The following is a 23,263-nucleotide window of genomic DNA, read 5'->3' on the forward strand; positions in this document are numbered from 1 at the left end:
GTAATGCTTGATGAAAGTATGCATGGATTTCCAAGTTGCAGCTGAACTACCCTCTTTAGAGCCGCAGTAGAATGGACTCGAAGCCCATCTGGTGGGTCTTTTGCCGCTAATTTGTAGCATTCCAGTATAGCTAAAATGATCCAGCGGGATATGGACTGTTTCGTCACTGATAAACCCAGTTTATGATCAGTATAACCCACAAAAAGCTGGTCATCTTGGCGTAACTTTGACATCCTTGAAATATAGAAACTAAGAGCCCTCTTGGGGTCTAGTCTATGTAGTCGCTCCTCTTTGCCCAAATGAGGAGGAGGATAGAAAGTTGGTAATATTTTTTGTGACAAATGGAAGTCGAAAACCACTTTTGGTAAAAAGGAATGTTTAACTTTGAGAACTACCTTGTCCTTATAATAAATAGTGTATGGAGGTTTGCAGGAGAGCCTGAAGTTCACTAACCCTGCGGGCTGATAAGGCCGCAAGAACAGTCTTTAATGTTAGAAGTCTCAATGGATAGGAGTGTAGAGGCTCAAAAAGTATACAAGTCAGAAACTTAAGTACCAAATTTAAATCCCAAGCTGGGACATGAAAAGGTACTGGAGGGTATACATTAGTAAATCCTTTTAGGAATTGTATTAATGGAATTTTGAAGTATGAAACCTCTTCAGGTGCGCGCTTGAAAATGGACAGCACAGCAAGATACCCTTTAATTGTCCCTATGTGGAGCCCCAGATTGGCTAGATGCAATAGAAAAGAAAGCATCATTGGGGTGCCACATTGAAAAGGGTCCACATCCTTATCCTTGCACCAGTTACTTAACTTATTCCAACGACACCAGTACAGGGATTTTGTTGCTGGCCTTCTGGCCGAAAGCAAGATCTCCATTACGTCATCCAGAAGATCCCAATCCTTGTATCTCAACCTCTCGGAAACCATGCGTGAAGGTTTAGTGTCTTGACCTCTGGATGGAGGACCCGACTTTCGTCTTACAAGAGAAGATCCTCTTTGCGGAAGACTTATTGGAGGGCAGATGGACATGTCTAGAAGGTCCGGGTACCACGTCCTCTTGGCCCAATCCGGGGCAATTAGGATCATGGTTTTCCTGAACTTTCTCAACCTCCTAATTACTTGAGGAATCACAGGGACTGGAGGAAACGCATGCAGCAGTGGCAACTTCCATTCCACTACGAATGCGTCTCCCAGAGCTCCTCTGAGGAAATTCCCTTGAGCAGTACTGATCGCACTTCCGGTTGATCGCGGTGGCGAACAGATCCACTTGAGGGGTTCCCCAAAGGGTGAAGATCTCCAGAAGAACTTCCTGAGCTAGCTCCCACTCGTGGGAGATTGTGCTCTGCCTGCTCAGAGCGTCTGCCGCTGTGTTCTGCTCTCCGGCTAGGTGAATTGCCGAAAGAGAGATTCCTTCGCGTATTGCCCAGAACCAGAGCTGCATTGCCTCTCTGCACAGTGGTAGTGACAATACACCACCTCTCTTGTTGAGATAATACATGGCCCTGTGTTGTCCGTCATTATCAGAACATTTTTTCCCTGCACAGAGGGCAGAAAGGCCTTCAGCACTAGTCTGATGCCCTCAGCTCCAATAGTTGATGTGTAGTTTGGACTCCGATGGAGACCAACGACCGCTGATTGTCAGATCGTTGGTGTGTACTCCCCACGCCGTGAGTGAGGCGTCCGTCACTTATCTCCAGCCATGGTTGCCAAAAAGATTCTCCTTTGAGGATATTGTCGTTGCAAGCCCACCATAAAAGATCCTGCGCAACTGCGCTCGGGACTTGCATAAGATCTGACATTCTCTGAGAACTGGGACCACGGAGTTCTGAGTGCCCATTGAAGGGATCTCATTCTCAATCTGGCTTCCGGCACTAGGCATATGCAGGATGCCATAAGGCCGAGCAACCTCAGAAAATCGAAGGCCGGTAGATGTTGGGCATTCTGGAACTTTGTCACCATCTGCAGAATGTGGAGAGCTCTCACCTCGGGAGGCGAGGCTTTTCCCGAGGAAGTATCCAAGACTGCACCGATAAACTGGAGCTTTTGGGATGGTATCATGTGGGACTCCTTGAAATTGAGGGAGAAGCCCAATTTGTGAAGGAAGTGGCAGGTGATCGAAAGCTGTTCTAGAGCTTGTTTCGGAGAACGTGCTCTGATCAACCAGTCGTCCAGGTAGGGGTAGACGTGAATCTCCCCCCTCTCCTGAGACGCGCTGCCACTACCGCCATCAGCTTCGTGAAAACCCTCGGGGGGGGGGGGTCAACCCGAATGGCAGAACTCGAAACTGATGAGTTGGCAATCGCGAACCTCAGGTACTTTCTGTGCTTGGGATTGATTGGCACATAAAAGTAAGCATCCTGAAGGTCCAACGATACCAACCAGTCTTGGAGTTGTAGAGCCTGAAGGATCTGAGAAAGGGTCACCATCTTGAACTTGTCCTTTCTGAGGAACTTGTTCAAGTTTCTTAAGTCCAAGATGGGTCTTAATCCTCCGTCCTTTTTTGGGATGAGAACATATGGGGAGTACCATCCCCTGTTCTTCTCCGCTACAAGTACCTTTTCTATAGCACCTTTCTCTAGCAGGGTTAACATTTCCTGCAACAGGAGCAGGTCTGGAATTTTGACGGAGTTGGCTCCCGGTGGATGATTGAGGCCTTTTTTTGGAAGGGGAGACAGTAACCTTGAGCTACTGTTTCCAGTGCCCAAGCATCTGAGGTAATGCCCCGCCATTCCTTCAGATGCTGAGATCCTGCCTCCCACTGGGGTTTTGTGTAACAAGGTCTACAAGGTGATTTGGAGGCGGCTGCAGGAGCGGCTGAGGGCAAAGATGCCGCTCCGGAGGCTGGTTTTGCACCTCTTCCTGGTACTCCACGAGGGACATTTCTTTTGCCTCTTTGAATAGCCTGTCCTCTTCCTCTACCAAAATAGTATCATCGAAAAAAAACGACCCCTCCAGGAAGATGAGCCGGAATGGGGTTTCTGAGGCTGGCGCATGGAGGCAATAAAATTTAGCTGCCGCTTTTGAGGTCTGGAGTTTTTCTAGGCTTTCATCAGCCTTACTGCCAAACAGCCTCGAGCCATCAAAGGGCATGTCGAGAAGTCTGGCCTGCACGTCCCGACTTCCTCAACCACGCAAATCTGCATAGAACCGTGCTTGCAGCCATGGATCTGCTGATACTATCAACAGTATCCAGTCCAGACTGGAGACATTCCCCCATTGCCTCCTTCGCGTCTGACTATATACAGGAAGCCTCGCCTTCCAGAATATGATCAGCCGCTGCCGAAATACAGTCCCAAAGGGTATGGGTGAACCTGGCAGGGTACAGGTAACATTGGTTGATTTAAGGGCCATGCTGCCTGAAGTGAACTTTACGGGCCCAAGCATCCATTTTTTATCCTCTCTATCCGGAGGGATGGTGGGACATGCTGTTTGTTTTGATGTAGATGCTGCCTGAACAACTAGACTTTCTGGAGTCGGAGGTCTGTTTAAGTATTCAGGATCAGAACCAGCTGGTCTATATTTCCTGGGAAAATTACTGTTTGCAGCAGCAATACTTTCCAGATTTTCCCTGTTTTTTTCCACTGTCCTCTGAAGAGCCCTATGGAAAGGGAGAACTGGATCTTTTTGAGGACCTCTGACAATTGTATCTGTCATATCATCCTGTTAGAAAATGGCTGAAGCGTTACCCCAACCCATATATTCAATTACTCTAGTCATAAGACTCCTGTACCCCGAGTCTGCGTGTTCTGCAGGATCAGGTCTGGCAAATTCTAATTCTGGTGATGTGTCAATGCCACTGGCAGAATGCAAAGTATCCCTCAGGTCTCTAATTTTAGACTCTGGATCTATAAGTTCCTCTGGAACTTGCTTTGTGCCATATTGAACTCCAAAAGGAGAGATTTCCTCATCCTCTGAGGCAGATTCCTCAAATTGAGGACAGTTAAAAAAAAAAAAAAAATTCAGATCTGGTTAAAGGAGTAAATCACTCTTCCTCCACAATACTTGTCGAATGAATAGAAAAATCCTTCAGAGTTGTCGAAGGAATCCTCGAAGACTTAGACATTAGGCGTTGAAGATGCTTTTGGCATTGACGCCGATGCTGAAGCGATCGACGCCGATGGCGTCGACGAAGTCGTGGAATCCTTCGACGACTTAGATTTTTTATGTGGCACCGGAGAGGTACTCTACTCTCGAAGAGTATTTGACGTCTTGGCGTCAACTCGAGTTTTTCAAGTATCCTCGACACTGACTGGCTTATAACATAGTTTTCAACTTCCCTTCGTCTTCCAATGGAGCGACTTTAGGGGTATGGCTCTTCTGAGTTTTATTCGAGGGGGTCGGGCCGCATTCTCCAATACCTCCATCTTTTTTCGAAATTCCTCCCATTTTCTGGGGGAATCCGATTTTGTCAGACATCGAATTTCTTCGGTCGATGACTCAAAAGATGATTAAGGAGACCTGTGTCTCCTCTTCAGTTTTTTAGACGAGGAAGATGACGAGCATCTCGACCTGCTACAAGATCGAGATCTCTTGGAATGTTTACGGCGATCTGACTCCTTCGAATCGGTCAATTTTTTTTAATGCTTTTTGGACACAGCCTTAGCTTTAGAAGATTCCCTCCCCACCGACAGTTTAGTCTCACGAAGGGCCTTCTCCGTCATAGATGGACAAGAGCCACAGTCGTCGGTTCGATGACTTGAACTGAGGCACCAGATACAAACTCGGTGAGGATCCGTAATCGACATTTTCGATCCAGAATCGAAGCACTTAAACCCAGTCTTGGGTGTCGAAGGTGTAGAAGACTACAACCTTTTTCTCTCTCAAAAAAACTTGAAGCGCCTCGTTCTTTTAAACCCTACAGCTGAATAGTGATACTTTGCTTCCAGAAACCAAGCTTACACTGAAATACACAAACAAAATAAAACCTCTCAACAGTAAGCAAGGCAGGTATTGATCCATGGAGAAGGGGACTTTGGGGAAGAATAGGAGGAATGTTAACACTCGCCACTATAACCAGTACACTCAATGGTGTCAGGTAGCCAGTCTGCAATTGAGTACTGGTCTCAGGGGCACCATGGATTTGAGAAGCACCCTTGGTGTTGTCAAATTAATGTCAATGTTGGGATGCTTGACCTCACCTCCTACTGTTCTCACCACAACATGGACAAGGATATAAGAAATAATACAAATAAAGCCTCTCTTCACTAGTACAGTGCATGTTTTTGAGTAGGCCACCCGAAGAACCATCAGCAAATTGGCAACACAGACGCAAAATACAATTTTCAAAAGACACTTAAAGGGGAAGACTGGAAGTTATATAATATATTGGGCAAATCACTGTTACTCCGTTTAATCTCTGAAAGACGAATGGCTAAAATATTCACGCCGGGGTGGCATTGAATGCAATTTATTAAACCTGGTCTTGACCAACTGGGTTTGAAGACTTGAGCTTAACATTTTGGTGGTATTTTGCACTATGAAGTCATGGCCATTGCATGTTTACTACTAAAGACCAGAATACCTGCCAACATAATACATGAAGCTGCATATCCGAGAGCAGGAACACTGCTTAAGTCCATCTTTTGATGAGACCTTGTTCAGTTTCCTCTTCTCCAGTGCCAAACATTAAACCTATTGCACATTGTGTGTGGCAACTGTTACCAAGCAAGAATGTACAAGAGAAGGCAGTTCAAGCATGTGTTTATGCGTTCGGCCCTCGAACAGAATATCCGTTCTTTAGGAAATGTTGACCTTACTACAGTAATCAATAGTAGCAGGCTTGTATACAGTATACCATCAGGGTTTAGAGCCGAGTGGGTGGCTTGCAGGGCAATTCTAGGATGCAAGTCTTTTTGGGACCATAAAATTTGAACCATACAATTTGTGCCACAATGCTTCTTCCTATACACATGCAAATCCTCTGTTGATCCATCAGTTCTCATTTGTATTGGAACCACTGGTCCACAACATCCAAGGGGGCCATAGCGATTGCCCCAGCCACAGAGATTGCATGCACAAGAGTGGAGGACACCAAATAAACCCCAACTGGCGCTTTGATGATGGTTCAGACTGCATGCCTAATAAGTTCACACTCACTCCTGTAGATGACATAAGTTTGCTTCTGGTCCCCAAGGTACGGTACTTTCAAATGAATTCTTAAAGACATGGGGCAGGAAGTGTGCGAAGCCTACAAAATTAAAGCGAGGCATTACAAATGACCATTAAGTAAAATCGGGAACACACCATCAGTATTTGATGTTGATACTTTTGTGGCATCAATAGCAAAGTCCAAAATTAATTCAGTCCTCTGGCGGTCCACAGAGAGCAATGCCTCTTCCATGATTATGACCAAGGCTCTTGCACCAGCACCACTGAAAGCAAAGATACTGGAAACCCTGAGAGATCAGAGTTAAATCTGCTCTTAACAAGTTGGGATCCATGCCATTAACAGCCACTTGCCTTGCAGTAGAGGTGAAGGAGCAGCACGTAAAAGAAGGGCAGTAAAGTCTACAGACCAGCAAATAAAGAGTTCCCTTAGTTTATGTTGGAAAGGAGAAAGTGTCTTCCTGCCCCCGTAGGCGATACTGAATGAGAAATAAACACCAAGAGAGTACATCCAGGGGGCAGGGTGATGCAGAGGAAGGTGCGCCATCATCTTAGTGCATGCATTAAGAGCTTTATGGTAGATGTAGGTGCGAACGTCATCTTTACCAACAGCAGCCATCTTAGACTTTAGGCCCAAGCGTGGTGCACAGCATTGTGTTAGTATTAGATCCCTTGCATGAACGTGAACACCACGCCCACCCCAGCCAGGTCTCTGAGTCGAAGAGCTCCTTCAACGTTCCAAAAGTTATAGGTCCTCACGTCCTAGGACGAATGCACCCTGCAAAGTCATGAGAAGGGAGCAGAGCGCCTCTTGGCAGTACCATCCCATGCAACAGATGCCAAGGCCCTCCTGCCCTCAAAGATCCCCCACAAGAAAAACAGCTTGTCAATGCTTTTAGCCCGAGACCCCTGCAGGTCACAGGACCATCCAAACCGAACCACCAACCATAAAACGTTTACACCCCTCGATCGATCAAAGATCAGAAGGCAAGGCTATCGCGCCTTTACAAATGGGTCACGCGATTTGTGCTGCGAGGAGCAGGGGGCAACAAATTATAGCCAGAAACTATGGTGGAAGACCTTGAAGTTAGGGATCTGTCTGAGAGTGTGTGACACGTGTGACCTCGGCTCTCCCCACAAGCCCATCCCTGCAACTTCCAGGTTCTTGTTACAAAGATAAAATAACATTGTGTTAGTAGCCAATTAATTGTTAGGCCAACTTCACCTCTGATAACTAGCCCAGCAGCGCCCAGGTGGAAAGAGATGGCCAGATTAAGATGAACAATCCCGTATGGAGGGTATTATCCCCATATATATGGTGACAGGGGGCAAACAAAACGTTTGGGGGTTGCGGGGCTGTCCCCCGCATGTTCCATGCAATAATGTTGCCACAAAAAATGGCCATTTTTTCGACATTATTACATGGAACCGTATGGAGCAGGTCCTACATGTGTAAAAATAAACAGGGAGGGGGCGGGGGGTCCTGGGAGTCCCTCTGCCGGACATTAGTCCCAGTTATGAGCCCCTTACCCAGATTCTTTAGCTCACCATCTTTCACAGAGGAGAAACATCCAAAATATATCAGTCTTTTTCCTGGACTGGGGCAGTCCAGCACTGAAGATGCTAGGCAATTCACAGCTGAACAAGAGTACCAACAGCAACCCCAGAAACTTGTTTCGGTCTCGTTGACCTCATCAGTAGGGTGGAGCTGTGCCTCTAAGAATGGTGAGCAAGGGTCAACATCTGGATTCCCCTAATAACGAAGGGTGAGACCCAAAGTTAATTAAATTATGCAACCCCCTTCTTTTTTCCTATATGTATAGGGCTACTCCAATCTGTATTGTAGAAATGTGCTATATGTCATGAAGTCATTAATAACATTTGCGCTTATGTGCTGCGCGTGCCTACCTAACTCAGAACGTTTGGCACCAGCAGAGTTCATTGCTGATGCACTTCCATTTTGTAAGAAATAAATACTTCCTTGCAAGTGTGTCTAGAGCCTTTTTCCCCTAGGGGGCTGAATGGTTTCTGGTGTGAGCGTGCATGGGCGTACCTTTAGTTAGCACACAAACGCAGAGGGTACCCCACTGGACGATGCTCGAAAAAATAGGGATTGCACTCAGGCAAAAAGTAGCACAAAAGAGATGGTGCTTGCAGGTACTCCTAGCACCATAATAGGGGGAGAGCGCACCCTCGCGACCAAGATTGCTGCATCTCAGCTCTGCGTGCTAGCTGCAAAAGGGGGAGGAGAGACACCCTTCCCACCGCACGCACAGAGAAATACTGTGGCAAACCACAGACCGGAGAGTGCTGCGATCCAGCAGGCAAGGCCATCAGTGAGGGACGGCCGAAAAGCTCTCCAACTGTGTGGAGCATTCTCCATGAGGGCAGCATGTGTAGGGTATAATCGCAGCTCGGCCCTTCAATCCTGAAAGAGCCTGCCTCCCCGACCTACCAGTAGCTGTCGCAGCAATCTGAGGAAGCTGGGTTCCTCTGCTGTGGCTTGGGATCCAGCACTGCATCGGAACGCTGGAGGTGGGTGAGCAGGCGCCCTGCTATATCGCCCCTGGCGGGCCTGATGAAAATGCCCCGATTTCCTGGAGAAAGGAGCACCCTCGTAGCTACACAAATTAAATCTGTGCCGGAAGCTGGAGGTGGCTTGGAGACTCACCTGCTGGGAGGGGCTGGAGGCCCTGCTACTTGACCGAGCCTCTGTGGGCGGCCTGGAGCATCTGGTCGCCACCCCTGCTGGGGCTCAGGACTGCAAGACACGTTCCGCCCCCTAAGACAGGGTTCTGGACTGCTGCCTTGCTCAAGGGGAGCCAGTGGACGCTGTTGGACCAGCCTGTGGGCGACATTGGAGTCCCGGCGTCCTACTCCTGCTTAACAGGGATTGCTGCTTGGAGGCCTCAGTAGCTGTTGTGCGCCCCCTTGGCGGGGTGCGTTGAAGAACTCAAGAGACAGTCTGCAGGCCGCTTGGAGCTACTGCCACTACATAAGACTGCATGCTCTATCACTCCGCCTGCTCGGGGGGCAGAAAGGTTATCCGGAGCATAAGGGGGTCCAGCAACTGCTACAGGAGCGACCCGCAAGTGTGCTTCGATGCCTGGCTAGTAAATTAGTGGCACCTGAGGAGCTCCCCACATCTGAGATTCTGTATGGCTAAGGGCAACAAGCAGCAATTACGTTTACCATTCCGTCAGAAAGAGGGCCGGAGTGGCAGGGGCAAGGCCCCGAGACTTCGGAGAAGCCTGCTCAGGCTGACCTGAGTGGGACTGGCTTGAAGCCTGCAGAGGGCGCCCAGACCTCGGAACTCTGGCACTGGCAGACAGGAGAACCGGATTTGCATCAATCAACACTAAACTGGATGGAATGGCATACATGGTTGATTGTATGCGAGAGCAAATCGAGAAGGAAAGCGCCAGAATTTTCGAAGCAGAACACTGTCGGGGTTCTGGAGGACACCAATGGGTAGTTGACACAAGGGATCTGCACACTGCAGAGGGACGTTAAATTGATTAAAGATACAAATGAAGACCTTGAAGCGAGATCACACAGGAACATCCAGGTGGTGGGAATATCAGAATCGGGTCCTTTTTTTTAATATGGAAGTCTTCATGGATAAATTCATCCACAAGGTGCTACAGGTACCCACATCATCACAGTTTAGTGGAAAGGGCGCACCGGGTGTTAGCAGGCATCCAGACCAGGCAGGAGCCTGTGACCAATCATAGCCTGCTTGCTAAATTACAGACGGGGATGTAATCCTTTGCAGAGGTACGTGAGCTTGGATACCTTCAATATTCTATCCAGACTTCACCCAGTCAGACCAGAAGGTTTGCCTGCCTTTTGTAGATGCGACGCGGGCCCTTTGCAACCGTGGATTGCAATAAGCCATCCCTCCAGGCTGCAAGTGATTTACTATGGCAAGTCTCACTTCCTCACTGACCTTGGAGCAGTGCAGGATTTCTTGGAGACACACCCGAGGGAGTGAGGCGGATACCATGGACAAGGTGCAGCATGACGATGGTATGCCTAATGGGGTATCGCATTGGGGATGCTAGGAGTGGATTGTCCCAGAGAGTTATGCTCATTGAGTGCCCAGATGGAGTGCCACTAATATGTGCAGGTGCTGCTGCTGATAGGTCCATGACTAACTATCCCATGTAACGAGTTGGTCTAACGGCTGTGAGCCCAGGCAGATGCAAGGGCCTCCCCCTGGAGGCAATTGGAGCGAGAGGGCCCCTTGGATAGCAGAGTCAGGCACACCCGGGTTTCTTTGCCCATGTGGGTCTGCGATTGAGACATAGGGAGCAGGGTGGTATATTTCACTGCTAGTTGGGAGAGGGCAGTATGGGTGGGGAAGGGTAGGATGGGAAGTCAGGTGGGGGGGGGAAATGTGGTAAGGGGAGACTGTTGGGGGTTATATTTTGAAAATGATTCACGTCTCTTGTGGGTGAGCCCAAGTTGCAGGGGTTGGGGGGGGTGGGGAGTGGGAGTGTGAAACTGGAGTGAAGGTTTATGAAAGCCTGGAGGGATTGTTTGGTGCAATTAGCTACCTATGGCCAGCTGTAAAGTAATGAGCTGGAACGTACAGGCCCACAATCCGCAAAAAGTCTGAAAGGTGATCCACTATTGCAGAAGGCATGGGGCGAAGGTGGTGTTCTTGCAGGAGACCCACTTGGTTGGCAGGACAAACGATGGGGTTGCTAGATCCTGGGGGTCAAATAGTTTCTAGACATCTTATTCGGCATACTCTGCTGGAGTCATGAAAATACAAAAGTCACTTTGTTTTCGCATGGAGGAGACCATAGTGGACCCACTGGGGAGGTTTGTGATTGTGTCGGTTAGCTAGGGACACGTGCCATTTGACACTCGTCAATACATATGATCTCAACGTGGAAGACCCTTTTTTATCACTTCTCTGTAGATGCCATAAATACTGACGACTTTAATGTCATTTTAGACCCAATGACTAAAGGACAGATCTGCTGGCGGAGCCCACTCCGTCTCAAGCAGTGGAGAAGGTGCAGAGTTGCATGTCCGAATTGGGGTTGGTCGATGTCTGGCGGACAATCAGCCCGGCAGAGCATAGAGTACTCGTTTCACTCATCGGTCCATAACACTTCAAGTTGTCCTAGCAAGCCCACCCCTGGTGCGCATGATGACAGAGTGCTCACTCCTGCCAAGAATGCTTTCTGACCACTCACCAGTCCTATGGTCTCTAGAGAGGCAGGCAGGGAAAGAGCCTCCAGAACTTTCTGGAGGTTTAAGTTCACGGCCCTACCCGATATAGTCCATCGCTGTGAAGCGCCTAGTATCGTCGAGCTTTTTTCAAGAAAAACTGGGATTGGTCGCTACGATGGGGTCTATATGGGAGGTGTTCACTGTGGTGCATGTCCCTAGAGCTTGGGGTGCTTAAGACCATACAGAGGCAACTGACTGCAGTAGAAGCAGAAGTCAAAGTGTGGGAAACAAAGCTAGGGGAACAGGTGAGCACAGACTCCAGAGCTGGGTTGCGCGATGCACTACACCGATTCAACAACTTAGCTGAGCACGAAGTTAAATACGACAGATATCGCTGCCGTGCGTACAGCGGACGCCCGACTCGTGGTTGAGCCAGACGTCATATTGGAGGCGTTTGACATTATGAACAGGTGTATGCCTCCAAGGGCGCCCTGGGGGAGGAAGACCTAGTGGTGTTGATCGGGGAAGCATCCCTTCCGACGCTGGAACGTGAGGCCGCAGAGATACTGGCCAAACCAATTGCACAGGATGATGTTCTGGCGGCACCGAGTGCTGCCAACCGCTAAATTGGCACGTACTGACAGCATAATTTTTTATAAAGCGCTGAGCCCGGAGGTAGTCAAATATTTACTACCTGTATGGGAGGAGGCGCTGGAGTTAGGGCAACTCCCTCCCACAAGGCGGTCGGCACACTGATCCTAAAGCCTGAGAAAGATCCCAGTAGTGTGCTTAGTACCACCCAATTTCCCTACTGAATCTCGACGCAAAAATCTTTTGCCAAAATACTTGCAGACGGATTACTTCCGTATATGCCCGCCCTTATGGTTCAGTGTGTTTTCATTCCGGGGCAGTGACCTTGTTAATCCTGTGAACGCTTTTTGCCATACTGGCTCAAATTGACCCAAAGGTTCAGGCAGTGGCAGCACTGCTTGACACAGAGAAAGCATTCAACTGTCGAATGGTGCCATTTGCTTGAGGTGTTACAGCAGGTGGGCCTCCCGGAATAATACCAGACGGTGGTGCGCATGCAGTATGCGGGCGAGAACACTCGTACATGTCTGGGAGGCAAGTTATCTGCAGCCTTTGACCTAGGCCGAGGGACCAGACAGGAGGCCCACTGTCACCACCAATCTTTGCAATTGAAATTGAGCCACTGGTGGCCCGGCAGCAGAGGTTCCATTTCACGAGAACCCTGGCAATGGGTTGTGCTAGAGTTAATATCTATACGCCAACTAAGCGATTTTGTATTTTAACGAACTGCAACCGCAGGAGGTAGCAGAATTTAGTCGGTTTCCAGGGCTTTGGATAAACTGGGAGAAGCCCATTCCATTTCCACTGAAGGACTCTACTGACTAGCCCCCTGAAACTGCAGGGTTTAAGTGGGAACAGAATGCAGTGACCTATAAGTGGGAACAGAATGCAGTGACCTATCAGGGGATACGGGCGAGTCGGAATGCCCGGTACCTGTAGGAGTACAATCACCAAGTCCTAAGAAGGTGGGTGGATGCCTGGTGCAGGCTGCCCCACCATCGTTGCTGGGCCGGGGGCAGTTGCTAAAATGGTAGTGGTCCCCAAGTTGCTTTACATTTTCCAAAATGTCGTCTGGCCAGGCGGTAGCTTCTTTGCTTGGCCTGGTACCATTCTCCTTCGAACCTGGGTCTTTGGCTGTGGACTATTGAATGTTTGCCTCCGTGTGACGAAGCATTGGTTGAAGAATGGAGGGGTGAGGGAATACAATCCACGGCAGACTTCTACTCGGACGGTGCGTTTGTATCCCAGGTGCAGTTTATTGCCAAGATGTGTGAGGGGCTCCGCCGTAGGTTACAGTACTTTAGAATGTGCACTAGCTTCAAGGAGTGCTGTTTCCTGCTTTACCCCCTACGCTACCGCTGCTGCAAAATCTGCTCGTTGCCTGCTATGTCCCTATGCTACCGCTGCTGCAATATCTGCTCAAGTCCTCTTCGGCAAAGCGCCTGGTTTCCACAGTGTATTGGGTTGTCCAGCGCGATTCCCTCCTCGGAGGCCCTAAAGTGCAAGCAGAGGTGGGAAAGGGATGCAGGATCCATGTGATAAGCAGTGGGCGATGCTCTGAGCCTACTCGTAGTGGGGCATTCAACATAAACGGCAAAGGATTCAAATTAAAACCTTAAACAGGGTATATCTAGCCCAAGCCAGTCTTCAACTCGTTAACTATGCTAAGTCGGATAGATGGCTGAGGTGCACCGCTGGATCAGCCGACCTTAGCCAGATGTGGATGTGTCCCAAATTGCAGGAATTCCATGCTCGGCCAGGAAAATACCTTGTGAACTGCTATGTTGCATGTTTGGCTGGCTCCCAGGATCTCCAAAACACTGCCGGAAGCTCCCAACAACGTGCATGACAGTCGCAGGGAAATGCAATCTTCTTAGATGGACTAGCCTATCTACCCCAGTGGTGTGCTCTTGGTTGAGGCAATAACTCAAAGAAAAGCACAAGAGAAAGAATGGGTGTAGTGTGGTGTGGTTGCTGAGAGTGGGCAAAAGGCAACCATAAGATTAGGCAAATAATAAAAACAGTACATAAACAGGGACATCACCCCAACCTAGGGAGAGTCAAAACTATATACAAGTGAAAAGCTCACTTTAGGGACTGATGTGCTCAGACCGTAGCCCACCTCTACACTTTCTGGATATTCCTTATGGTATAGGAGGCAGGGGAATACCGCTAAACAGCACTATCTTGGGGCACGCAAGCAGTGAACAGGGAAATCACACAGTCCCGACCATCTACCCGACTCAAACTCAGTTACCCACTCAGATACAACATCAAGTATAATCCCAATGGGAAATCTGAAGTCTAGCAGCAGACAATGCATCGCTGGCCATAGAAGGCACAAAAACCGATGCAAAAGCAGTACACCAAATGTCTGTCTGGAACCCACCTGAAGGAGTAGTCGTGAAAAAGGAAGATATCGTCGTTTGCAGCGTGCACAGCTGGGGATCTCTTGACTGAGTAAAGCCATATTCCACTGTTGCACTGGCAGCTCGTCTTGGGAACAGGTCACGTAGCTTGAACGATGGTCTGGAGATTAATGTCTGTAAGAAAAAGACATCAAAGCCTCAAAAATACCATTTTAGAACAAACCGTACAGGTTCAATGGCTTTCAGAGATTAGTGAATGCTTGCAATCTATGATATATGAACAGGTGACCAATACAAACATTTTTTTTTTTAAAACACCCAGAACGCTTTGAATGCATAGATCTTCAGCGCAGCGAATATTTGTTAAAAATAAAATGAATCCGATTTGCTCTGTGTTGGTGTAAAATCTTTAAATCCTCTCAGGCCAAGAGAAAGTACTTCAACTAGGCCTTACTGTGTATTTTGAAAAATATGAATTTTCGCACAAATCTAAAAAAAAAAAATTTCACCTAAATATGGAATGCATAATGTAGGGAAATTACACCCAAGAACAAGATGCAAAGAAAAATGCCATATTGAAAAACGAACAATTGAACTACATCACGCCTAAAGCATTTGAACAAGATAAGTGGAGGGCACTATAATCCCTTACTGTAACAGGGCCTGCAGCGTTTCCTGAACCCCCCTCCTCTGCTTCTCTGGACAGGGGGCATGGTTTGACCCGCTGTAGTATTGCTCCTGGTTCGAGTGTTATCTTTAAAGGTGGTACCTCCTTCAACATGCCTACATCGTTTGGGTTTGTTGTCCACAAATGGGTAGGGACATACTGCAAATCACATTGACTGAATGGGAGTGGTCAACTGACAACTGGGGCCTCTGCACTTTCCTGTATTGCACCATGTCGTCACAAGGTACACAAATCTTGAGTACTATTTCTTCATCATTATTGCCATCTTCAAAAAAGTCCTCATTTGTCACTTCGCTTATAGGTACATTGGGGTCAATCCACAACAGTGCGCCATTGGCACACGTGGGGTCAGTTCCTAGCACTCCAATCCTTCAAGCGGACACAAGCAAGCCGTGCAGATCGAAGGACAAGGTTGTGCCAGCAACCACTACAGGAAGTGCTTCAGGACAGAAATGAAATCTGCCGGGCGTCTCCATTCTTTCCTGGTAATCTGGGGGACAGCTTGGACAAGTATTTGGATACCATAAACAAACATGTCTGGGTTTTCAGGGATGCACCTAACTACCATCTCACTGGCCACAGCATGTATTACCTGCATAGCTCTGAGGAAGCACATGCCAGGGGTGGCGCAGACAATCCCCCCGTCAAGCAGATCCCTACTCAGCAAGTTGACAGGTGAACTCTGAGTAGAGGAGTGGCGCTAGTACAACCTTCCCTCCAAACTGGACGTCTAAATCTTGTGCATAGAACCATTAAAAAAGACCCAGAGAATCCCTGCGTGTCGAGTCCCTTTCCTGATAGCGGGTAGTTTCCTTCACTAATGCATGACTTCTCTGTCCACCATAAAAGATGAGATACTCGTTTCCCCATCTCCGCACCCACCAGTGGTTCCTCTGCTGGATGCAAGGTCATTGATAGTACTGGACACGCAAGTGCTCTCTGTGGGCTGCCCTAGTCAGGGTAGGTGTCCGTCCCCGGGAACAAGGGGTCCACCCCCCACCACTACCGTTGCCCCCTGATATGGGGCTGCTGCTCCGTTGGGTGCAGTAGCAAATGCGTGTCTGCTTTCCGTGGCTTGTTGGTTGGGACGTGGTTGGTAGGTCTGCATGGTCTGTTGCTGGTGGGGTGGGTGCTAGGGGCCCAGGATTAGAGCGGTGTATATGCCTGATGGATTTTACAGTATTAAGGCCATTGCCCGACTGGCCCTTGTCCTGGGTGGGTGGGCATGGGGATCCATATGGTGGATTGTAATTATAATTTCCTGTCAGTCTGCAGCATTCCTAGGAGAAGTGTCTCCACCTCCCATACGACCAGCACTGCCCAGGCCTGCCACCTCTTAGTCCTTATCCACCAAATCCCCCTCTCTGCCCTCGGGACCCATCTCATCCTTGTTGCATCGCTCATTGCCACTGTGGCCTGAAGTGTTTTCCCCCCCCACTGTCCTTGTCCATTGTCTACCAATACCGCTGCCAACCTTCCTCTCCCATCTCTTCTGGGGGTGGCACTGCCGCTATTTTCACTAGTTTATTCTGAACTAGTTTTGCTTCCTCTGCCTGCCTCTTTTAAATAGTTTTCTTCTCGCGTTCCTTGAACCTCCTAAATTGGTGCACTAGGATGCTTTGAATCTCATGCCATCCCTCTGCTATCGTATCAAGTGCTTTCTGCACCTCTTTAGGCAGCCCTCTCTTTACAATAAAGTAGAACAATGATGTGGACTGATCCTAGGCGCTGCCCGCTTCTAGCCTACACATCTCTTGAACCCTTGTGTACTGTGCAGCGTCTTCATCCCCCCCCATTGTGCATTGCATTAACAATTGTAAATCAGGGGTGTCTGGGAACATCCGCCACAGTGCATCCCATACTCGCGCTCCAATCTTATTGAATGATGCCCCATCATGGGCATCGTTACTAAATGTTACTCCCGGGTACCCCGCTTTAATCCACAACGTCTCTGCCTGGTCGCCTGCTGCTACTAGCAAGCAGTTATGTCCCGTATGGCTAGGGGCACCCCTGCAGTGTTTCTCTCGATGGCATAAATCAATGTTCCCGCTTCCGCAGTGAGCTGGGGAGGGCCTTGAGGAGATTGTGCTGCATCCAAGGGACATAATGGGGTTACCCTGCGCCCTAAGGGCATTTGTAATGTAGTCCTCCCTTCCCCACCCTCGACAACGCTTCCTTTCTTCTTTGCCAATGCTATTCTACCAAACCCTTCCCTTAACCTTCCGTCCCATAGGCTTTCCCACTCGCGGTGTGGCCTTGGGTGCCTGCTCGGTCCCTCCCTCTCTCTTCTGTCTCAAAGTCGCTCCAATACTCATCCCCCTCGTCGGGACCCCCACATGCTTTCTCCCTCCCGTTCCACATGTACGGTTCACTGTCAATCCTAAACAAGTAATCCCCAGACTTCCATTCATTCCCAGGCGGCTGTGGGGGGTGTTCCTGGTGTTAACATCGGAACCCCTGCCACCAGTGTTTTGCAACCTGCCCTCAGCCCTGCTAATTCTGTACGTGTGGTGGGCAATGCCACCAAGGTCTCGTGCTTAGCTCTGTATGGGTGGACACCTCAGGTGTGCAATATACGGCAGGGGAGAGGGCGTGCTTGGTCCAGCCACCGAGTACTGTCCGGATGGATAAACGATCATGAGGATATCTCCAGGGCAACGTGCTTGCCTTGGAAGCAAGACGCCACAGAGCTCCACAGGTTTGATCCCTGGGTCCGCGCTTCGAAACCTCTGCGTATTAAGCGCGTTGTAAATAACCTATCATATCGTACCCCCAGACACATAGGTCGGGTTAGTGTATAATTCTGCTGGCCACGTGGCTAGCGGATAAATCCCCTTCATCTCCACACTCTTCCCAGTCTCCTCTATACTCATTTTCTTACTGTTGTCGGTGTCGCCCCCATTCCCATCAGGGGCCTCTGTTTCCTCAAACATTCTCCCGAGGTCCATTATTTCTCTTCTATTCTGTAATGGTCTCCCCTTATACTTTGCAGTTAAGTACGTGGACACACTCGGTCACCCATTGGTTGTGGTACCTAGATTGTGTCTCAGTACAGGGGCAGGGCTATACAAGCATGGTCTAGGGGTGTGCCCGCTCCCATGGCTATGCCCAGTCAGGATTGTGTGTCGGAAAAAGTGCTGGATTGGTTATTCCCCCCAACTTATCCCAAAAATGCAATTCGTCCAATATCACTTTAAAACATATGTACTATAATCGTGTCTGTACTATCAGTCAATACATCAAAAATGCTCATAATAAAAGCATAGATTTCACCTTTCCCCCCTCAGTCATTTGCCCCCCAAGGCATCTTCATTCACTTTCACGCACCCTATGCATGCAGACACCCCTCCTCCGTACATATAAAAATACACTAACAAAATAAGCTAAAATTAGCTAAACCTACCACTTCTTTTTCCCCAGAGCCCACTTATTATATGGAGCTCCTAAATTTCCTCTTGTAATTCTCTTCTCGCACTGGTCGAGACAGCGCAAAGTGGCGCCACCATCTCCCCACACTTGGGAGGCTCCTGTATTCCTTTCTCCTTATCCTTAAGGAATCTTAAAAAATGGAATGAATAAAAATGGGCATAAAAACTTCCACAATCACCAACTCAACCTATGCTTTCACTTACATTCACGGGTTCACCCATTTTACACTGCTCTACATCCCCATCCGAACATGGTTATTCCTTGCAGGCAATACTCCCGTGTTGACATTCTTCCGAACACCTCAGTTCACCACCCACAACAGGCCTGGGCCTCTCCCTGGAGCCGTACCCTGCTTCAACGAGCAGGCGGGAATTTGGCGAAGACGGTACCCGCAAGGGCTACTCAGGGTACATGTTTTGGGACTTGTGGGCACAGCCCTTCCAGTGAGGCTACCTGGATACCTCCACAAGTACGGAGCAATGGAATCACGTCACAATGGTCACAAAATGAAGGCAAGTTCCTTTTTACGCACACTCCAGAATAAAGACAACCCGCTAGGGAAATAGGCCAGGAGATAGCATCGCAAGGATAACAAGGTTTAATTGTACAAATATTAGCAAAGGACTCTGCTGCTCAAAAGCACTTTGACTTTTCGGTTACAAACAGGGGCTTAAGAACCCCAAACGCATCAAAATATACAGTACACATGGGTGCCACTGATTGACTGCACCCTACACATGAACCTGCTCCATAGGTGATGGCAGGCCGTAATTGGTTAGTTCATACCCATCGGTCTGGATCCACTTGAGTCAGCTGGGCTCATCCTCGCCGTTAGGAGAAATTTCATTTTAGATGTAATTTTCCCTCCAGTTGTACACCCCCAAACTTTTTGCTGCTGTTTAAACACCTTAGTCTGACTTTGCAAGGGGAGCACAGCCTTCTGCTGCACTCCCCATGGCTTTTACTCACTTTTATGAGGAAACTGACATGCCCTTAAGACAGTCAGTACTGCAAGACTGTTTCCCTTAGTCCTTTTCCAATGTTGCAACTTTTCCGCAACAAGTGCACAATGTACCTTCCAGTACAATGCACTTGGGTCTCAGTCAATTACAAAGACCCTAGATACTCTCGTAGGACTTTTTTGGAGATGTGCAGATGTGTCATGGCCAGGGCTGGTGGCAGTTTATCTTTTCATATCATTTTTTTTCAAAATTTATTTTAGAAGAACAAGATAACATTCATAACATCGCGTGGATTTACATCCAGGTCGTAAAACACATGAATCCACTAATAATTATACAATACTAGTCACAAATCAATGTAAAATCTCTATTTTACAACCAATAGCCTTTGACTTAAAAACAAGACCGGCACAACAAACACATAATAAATACAATGTCCCTAACTACTAAATACAGATAATACATGTGGTTAATAACTTAACTGTACAATTCATTGAAGTCTCCCCAAATTCATGAATAACCCCACTCTATTTTATTAACATAACTTTCTCGTAGTTTGATAAGGTTCGAACATCTAACAGCCATTCATCTACATTTGGCTTTTTCATCAACTTCCAAACTTTTGTTTTGCCGCCATTACCAAAACCGTATCAATCCAGTTTGCTCTAACTCTGGCCTTATTCTCTCTTTCTGATAACAAAATTGACGAGTAAAACGTGCGCGGAAGAGACTCACCACAATGTCCAATATATTTAAAACTTCATTCCAAAAGGCGGATACCCTAGAGCATGTCCATAGCATATGCATTAGGTGCCCCCACCACAACCCCAACAGGTATAAGCATCCAAAAGTCCTAACCTAGCCATTCTTGAAGGTGTCCAATACAGTCTACAAAGAATCCTCTGTCTAACATACCTGAGCCCCAGTTCCATTTTTGTCTGCACCCCTATACGAAGTAGGTACTCCCATTCATCCCTTGGAAGGGAATAGTTTACCTGTAACTCCATTTCTCCAGCATTGGTATCTTTCATGGATTCACATGCTTAGAATATTCCCCGTCAGGCTGGGAATCCTCGGTAAATTATATATAGACCTTTTCCATACGAAAAATGTCGACACTTGTGTCCTATCTACGTTGTTTTGGGCCGCCTGCGCCACTAGGACGTAGAGGTATAAGAAGCCCCGCCCCCGCGGCTCCCTCAGATTTCGACCCCCAAAGTAGAATGGGGGGGACATCTGGTTTGCATGCCAGGGGAGGCCGGCGGGCGCATGTGAATCCATGAAAGATACCAATGCTGGAGAAATGGAGTTACGTAAGAAACTATTCTTCTCCAGCATTGGATCTTTCATGGATTCACATGCTTAGAATAGATTGTACAGCAGTATCCCCCATAGTTGGAGGTGTGTATGCAAACCAATAACACTATAACCACAAATGCATATTCGCCATGGCTAAACTTCAAATCATAGTACATAAACCGCTAAAAAACACTTCCATGTACATTAGCCGAAGGATATACCCAGTTTATTGGGGCCACCTTATTGAAACAGGTGCCATAGGACTGCACGACCCATCTGTGTATCCTCAGCATGTTGTTTGAGGCAATAATGCCGGGTAAATATATGTGGTACCGACCAGGAAACCGCCTGACATATCTCCCAGTGGAATCCCGGACCACAATGCCGCCGACGACTAAGCAGATCTCGTTGAATGGGCTCGTGGACGTCTTTCCAGCGGTTTCCCAGCTTTTGAGTGGCAAAAAGAAATAGTAGATGACACCAAGCGGGACAGTCCTTGTTTTGAGATTGCTTTACCTTTAGCCGAAGGGCCATAGGCCACAAATAGCTGTCTTGTGTCCCTGAGATTTTGAGTGCGATGGATGTAAAATTTCAGAGCCCTTCTCACGTCCCTTCTCACGTCCAACGTATGGAGAGTCCTCTCCGCAGCAGACAAAGGTGTTGGAAAAAACGTCGGTAGCACCATAGAAGAGTGCTTATGGAACATGGTAGGGACTTTAGGAATGAAATGAGGATTAGTAGCCAACACAACTTTATTTTTGAAAAACCTCAAATATGGTGGATCAATCACTAACGCTTGCATTTCTGACAGACGTCTAGCCGAAGTAATAGCCACCAGAAAAGCCAGTTTCCATGATCGGAATTTCAATGACGACATCGGCTCAAAAGGAGCCTTCATTAGTGCTGCTAGAACCAGGTTAAGACTCCAGATCGGAGGAAACTTCTTCGTTGGAGGAAAAGTTCGGAACAATCCTTTCATGAAATGTTTAATCAACCGTCACTAAATAATGGAGTTCAATGTCTCTTCCGAGTAAATCTCGAAATGGCCGCCAGATGCACTTTTATTGATGAAAAAGAAACCTTTTTGAGCCAGGAGTAGCAAGTATGGTAGAAGCTGCTCCGGTGTGATGTGAAGTAGACGTAAACCTGGCTGATCCCTCGTACCAAGTACAGAATATCTTCCATTTGTATGTATACGAAGCGTTCGTGGACGGCGCCCTTGCAGCTTGCTAACGTACCAAACTCTGAGGAGCCAGGCTGTCAGACTGAGTCTGTCCGGGTTGTGGTGCCAAACCGCCCCTTTGTCCTGAGACAGAAGGTTCGGGATCCTCTGGAACCTCATGGGCTCCGCTGCTGAAAGATGGAGTAGATCGGAGAACCACACTGGCCTCGCCCAGTACGGGGCCACCAGGATCACCCGACATGGATATCTGAATCCATTGCAGCGTCCGACGTATGAGTGGAAACGGGGGGGGGGGGGGGGGGGTTGGGGTGGGTATGGGGGGAGGCGGATCGCATACAAAAACTTGTCCGTCCACGGGAATGAACACTTCTGCCATTGAGTCTTGCTGTGGCCACCTGCTTGCGTATTGTGAGCACTTCCTGTTCTCTCGTCGCCAAGAGATCTAGAGCCGGACGACCACACTTTTCGAAGACACGGTGTAGTTGTTGGTCGTTCAATTCCCATTCGTGTAGTCGATTCATCTCTCTGCTGAGAGAGTCTGCTTGCACATTTTTGACTCCTGGTAAGTGGAACGCCAATAGATATATCCTGTGGTGGAGGGCCCAATGCCAGATCTCCTGGGCTTCGGTCGGCAGAGTCCTGGAGCGAGTAACCCCCCCTGTTTTCTCAGGTAAAACATTGTTGTGTTGTCCATCATTATCTGTTCAACAGATGCCTTTATGTATGGCAGAAAGGACTTCAGGGCCCAACGCACTCCCCTTAACTCCAGCACGTTGATGTGAAGGCTGGACTCCTCCGATGACTACCGACCTTGAACCTGAAGGGAATCCAGATGAGCTCCCCATTCAGTCAGAGAAGCATCTGTCACCACAGTCATTTGGACCACAGGTTCCAGTAAGGGCATTCCTCTTGTTAGATTTTTGGAGTATCTCCACCACTGAAGTGCCTGCACGAGCTTGCTGTTGATGGTCAATTTGTCCGACCAACGACCTTGACTCTGTGCCCATCAATCCGTCAAGAATTCCCGAATGGGCCTCATGAAGAGAGAATTGTTGATAAGGGTATACAGGACGCCATGGTCCCCAGCAGGGACATGGACCTTCTCACCGACACTCTGGTGTGGACTTTTCATTCCGATGCCTTGTGTCGTAGTTTCAGAACTCTTTCGACGGATGGTTTACCAATCCTGACTGCGTCTGGAACGCCGCCCCCAGAAAGACCAAGGTCCTTGAGGGCGTTAAGGAGGACTTTTCGAAGTTTATTGCGAAGCCCAAGCGCTGTAGGAGGGACATGGTGGCATTCAGACTTTCCCGTGTCCTTTCTGGAGATAATCCCCTTACTAACCAATCGTCCAGATATGGGTACACATAATGACCTTCCTTCCGTAACCAGGCTGCCACTGGTGCCAAACATTTTGTGAACGTCCTGGGAGACTATTTTAGTCCGA

General features: G+C 48.3%; 1 protein-coding gene across 1 annotated transcript in view; it reads right to left on the bottom strand.

The window, feature by feature from the left end:
• The window catches only part of AUNIP (aurora kinase A and ninein interacting protein), a 167,687-nt gene that overhangs the window by 43,672 nt on the left and 100,752 nt on the right, over positions 1-23,263 (bottom strand). The window contains exon 3 of the mRNA XM_069622747.1: positions 14,276-14,429. Coding sequence (XP_069478848.1) covers positions 14,276-14,429 — 154 coding nt within the window. The remainder of the gene's footprint in view (positions 1-14,275; positions 14,430-23,263) is intronic.

The sequence above is a fragment of the Ambystoma mexicanum genome, chromosome 11 (genome assembly GCF_040938575.1).
Source record: "Ambystoma mexicanum isolate Mex_15411 chromosome 11, UKY_AmexF1_1, whole genome shotgun sequence".
Classification (NCBI taxonomy): Eukaryota; Metazoa; Chordata; class Amphibia; order Caudata; family Ambystomatidae; genus Ambystoma; species Ambystoma mexicanum.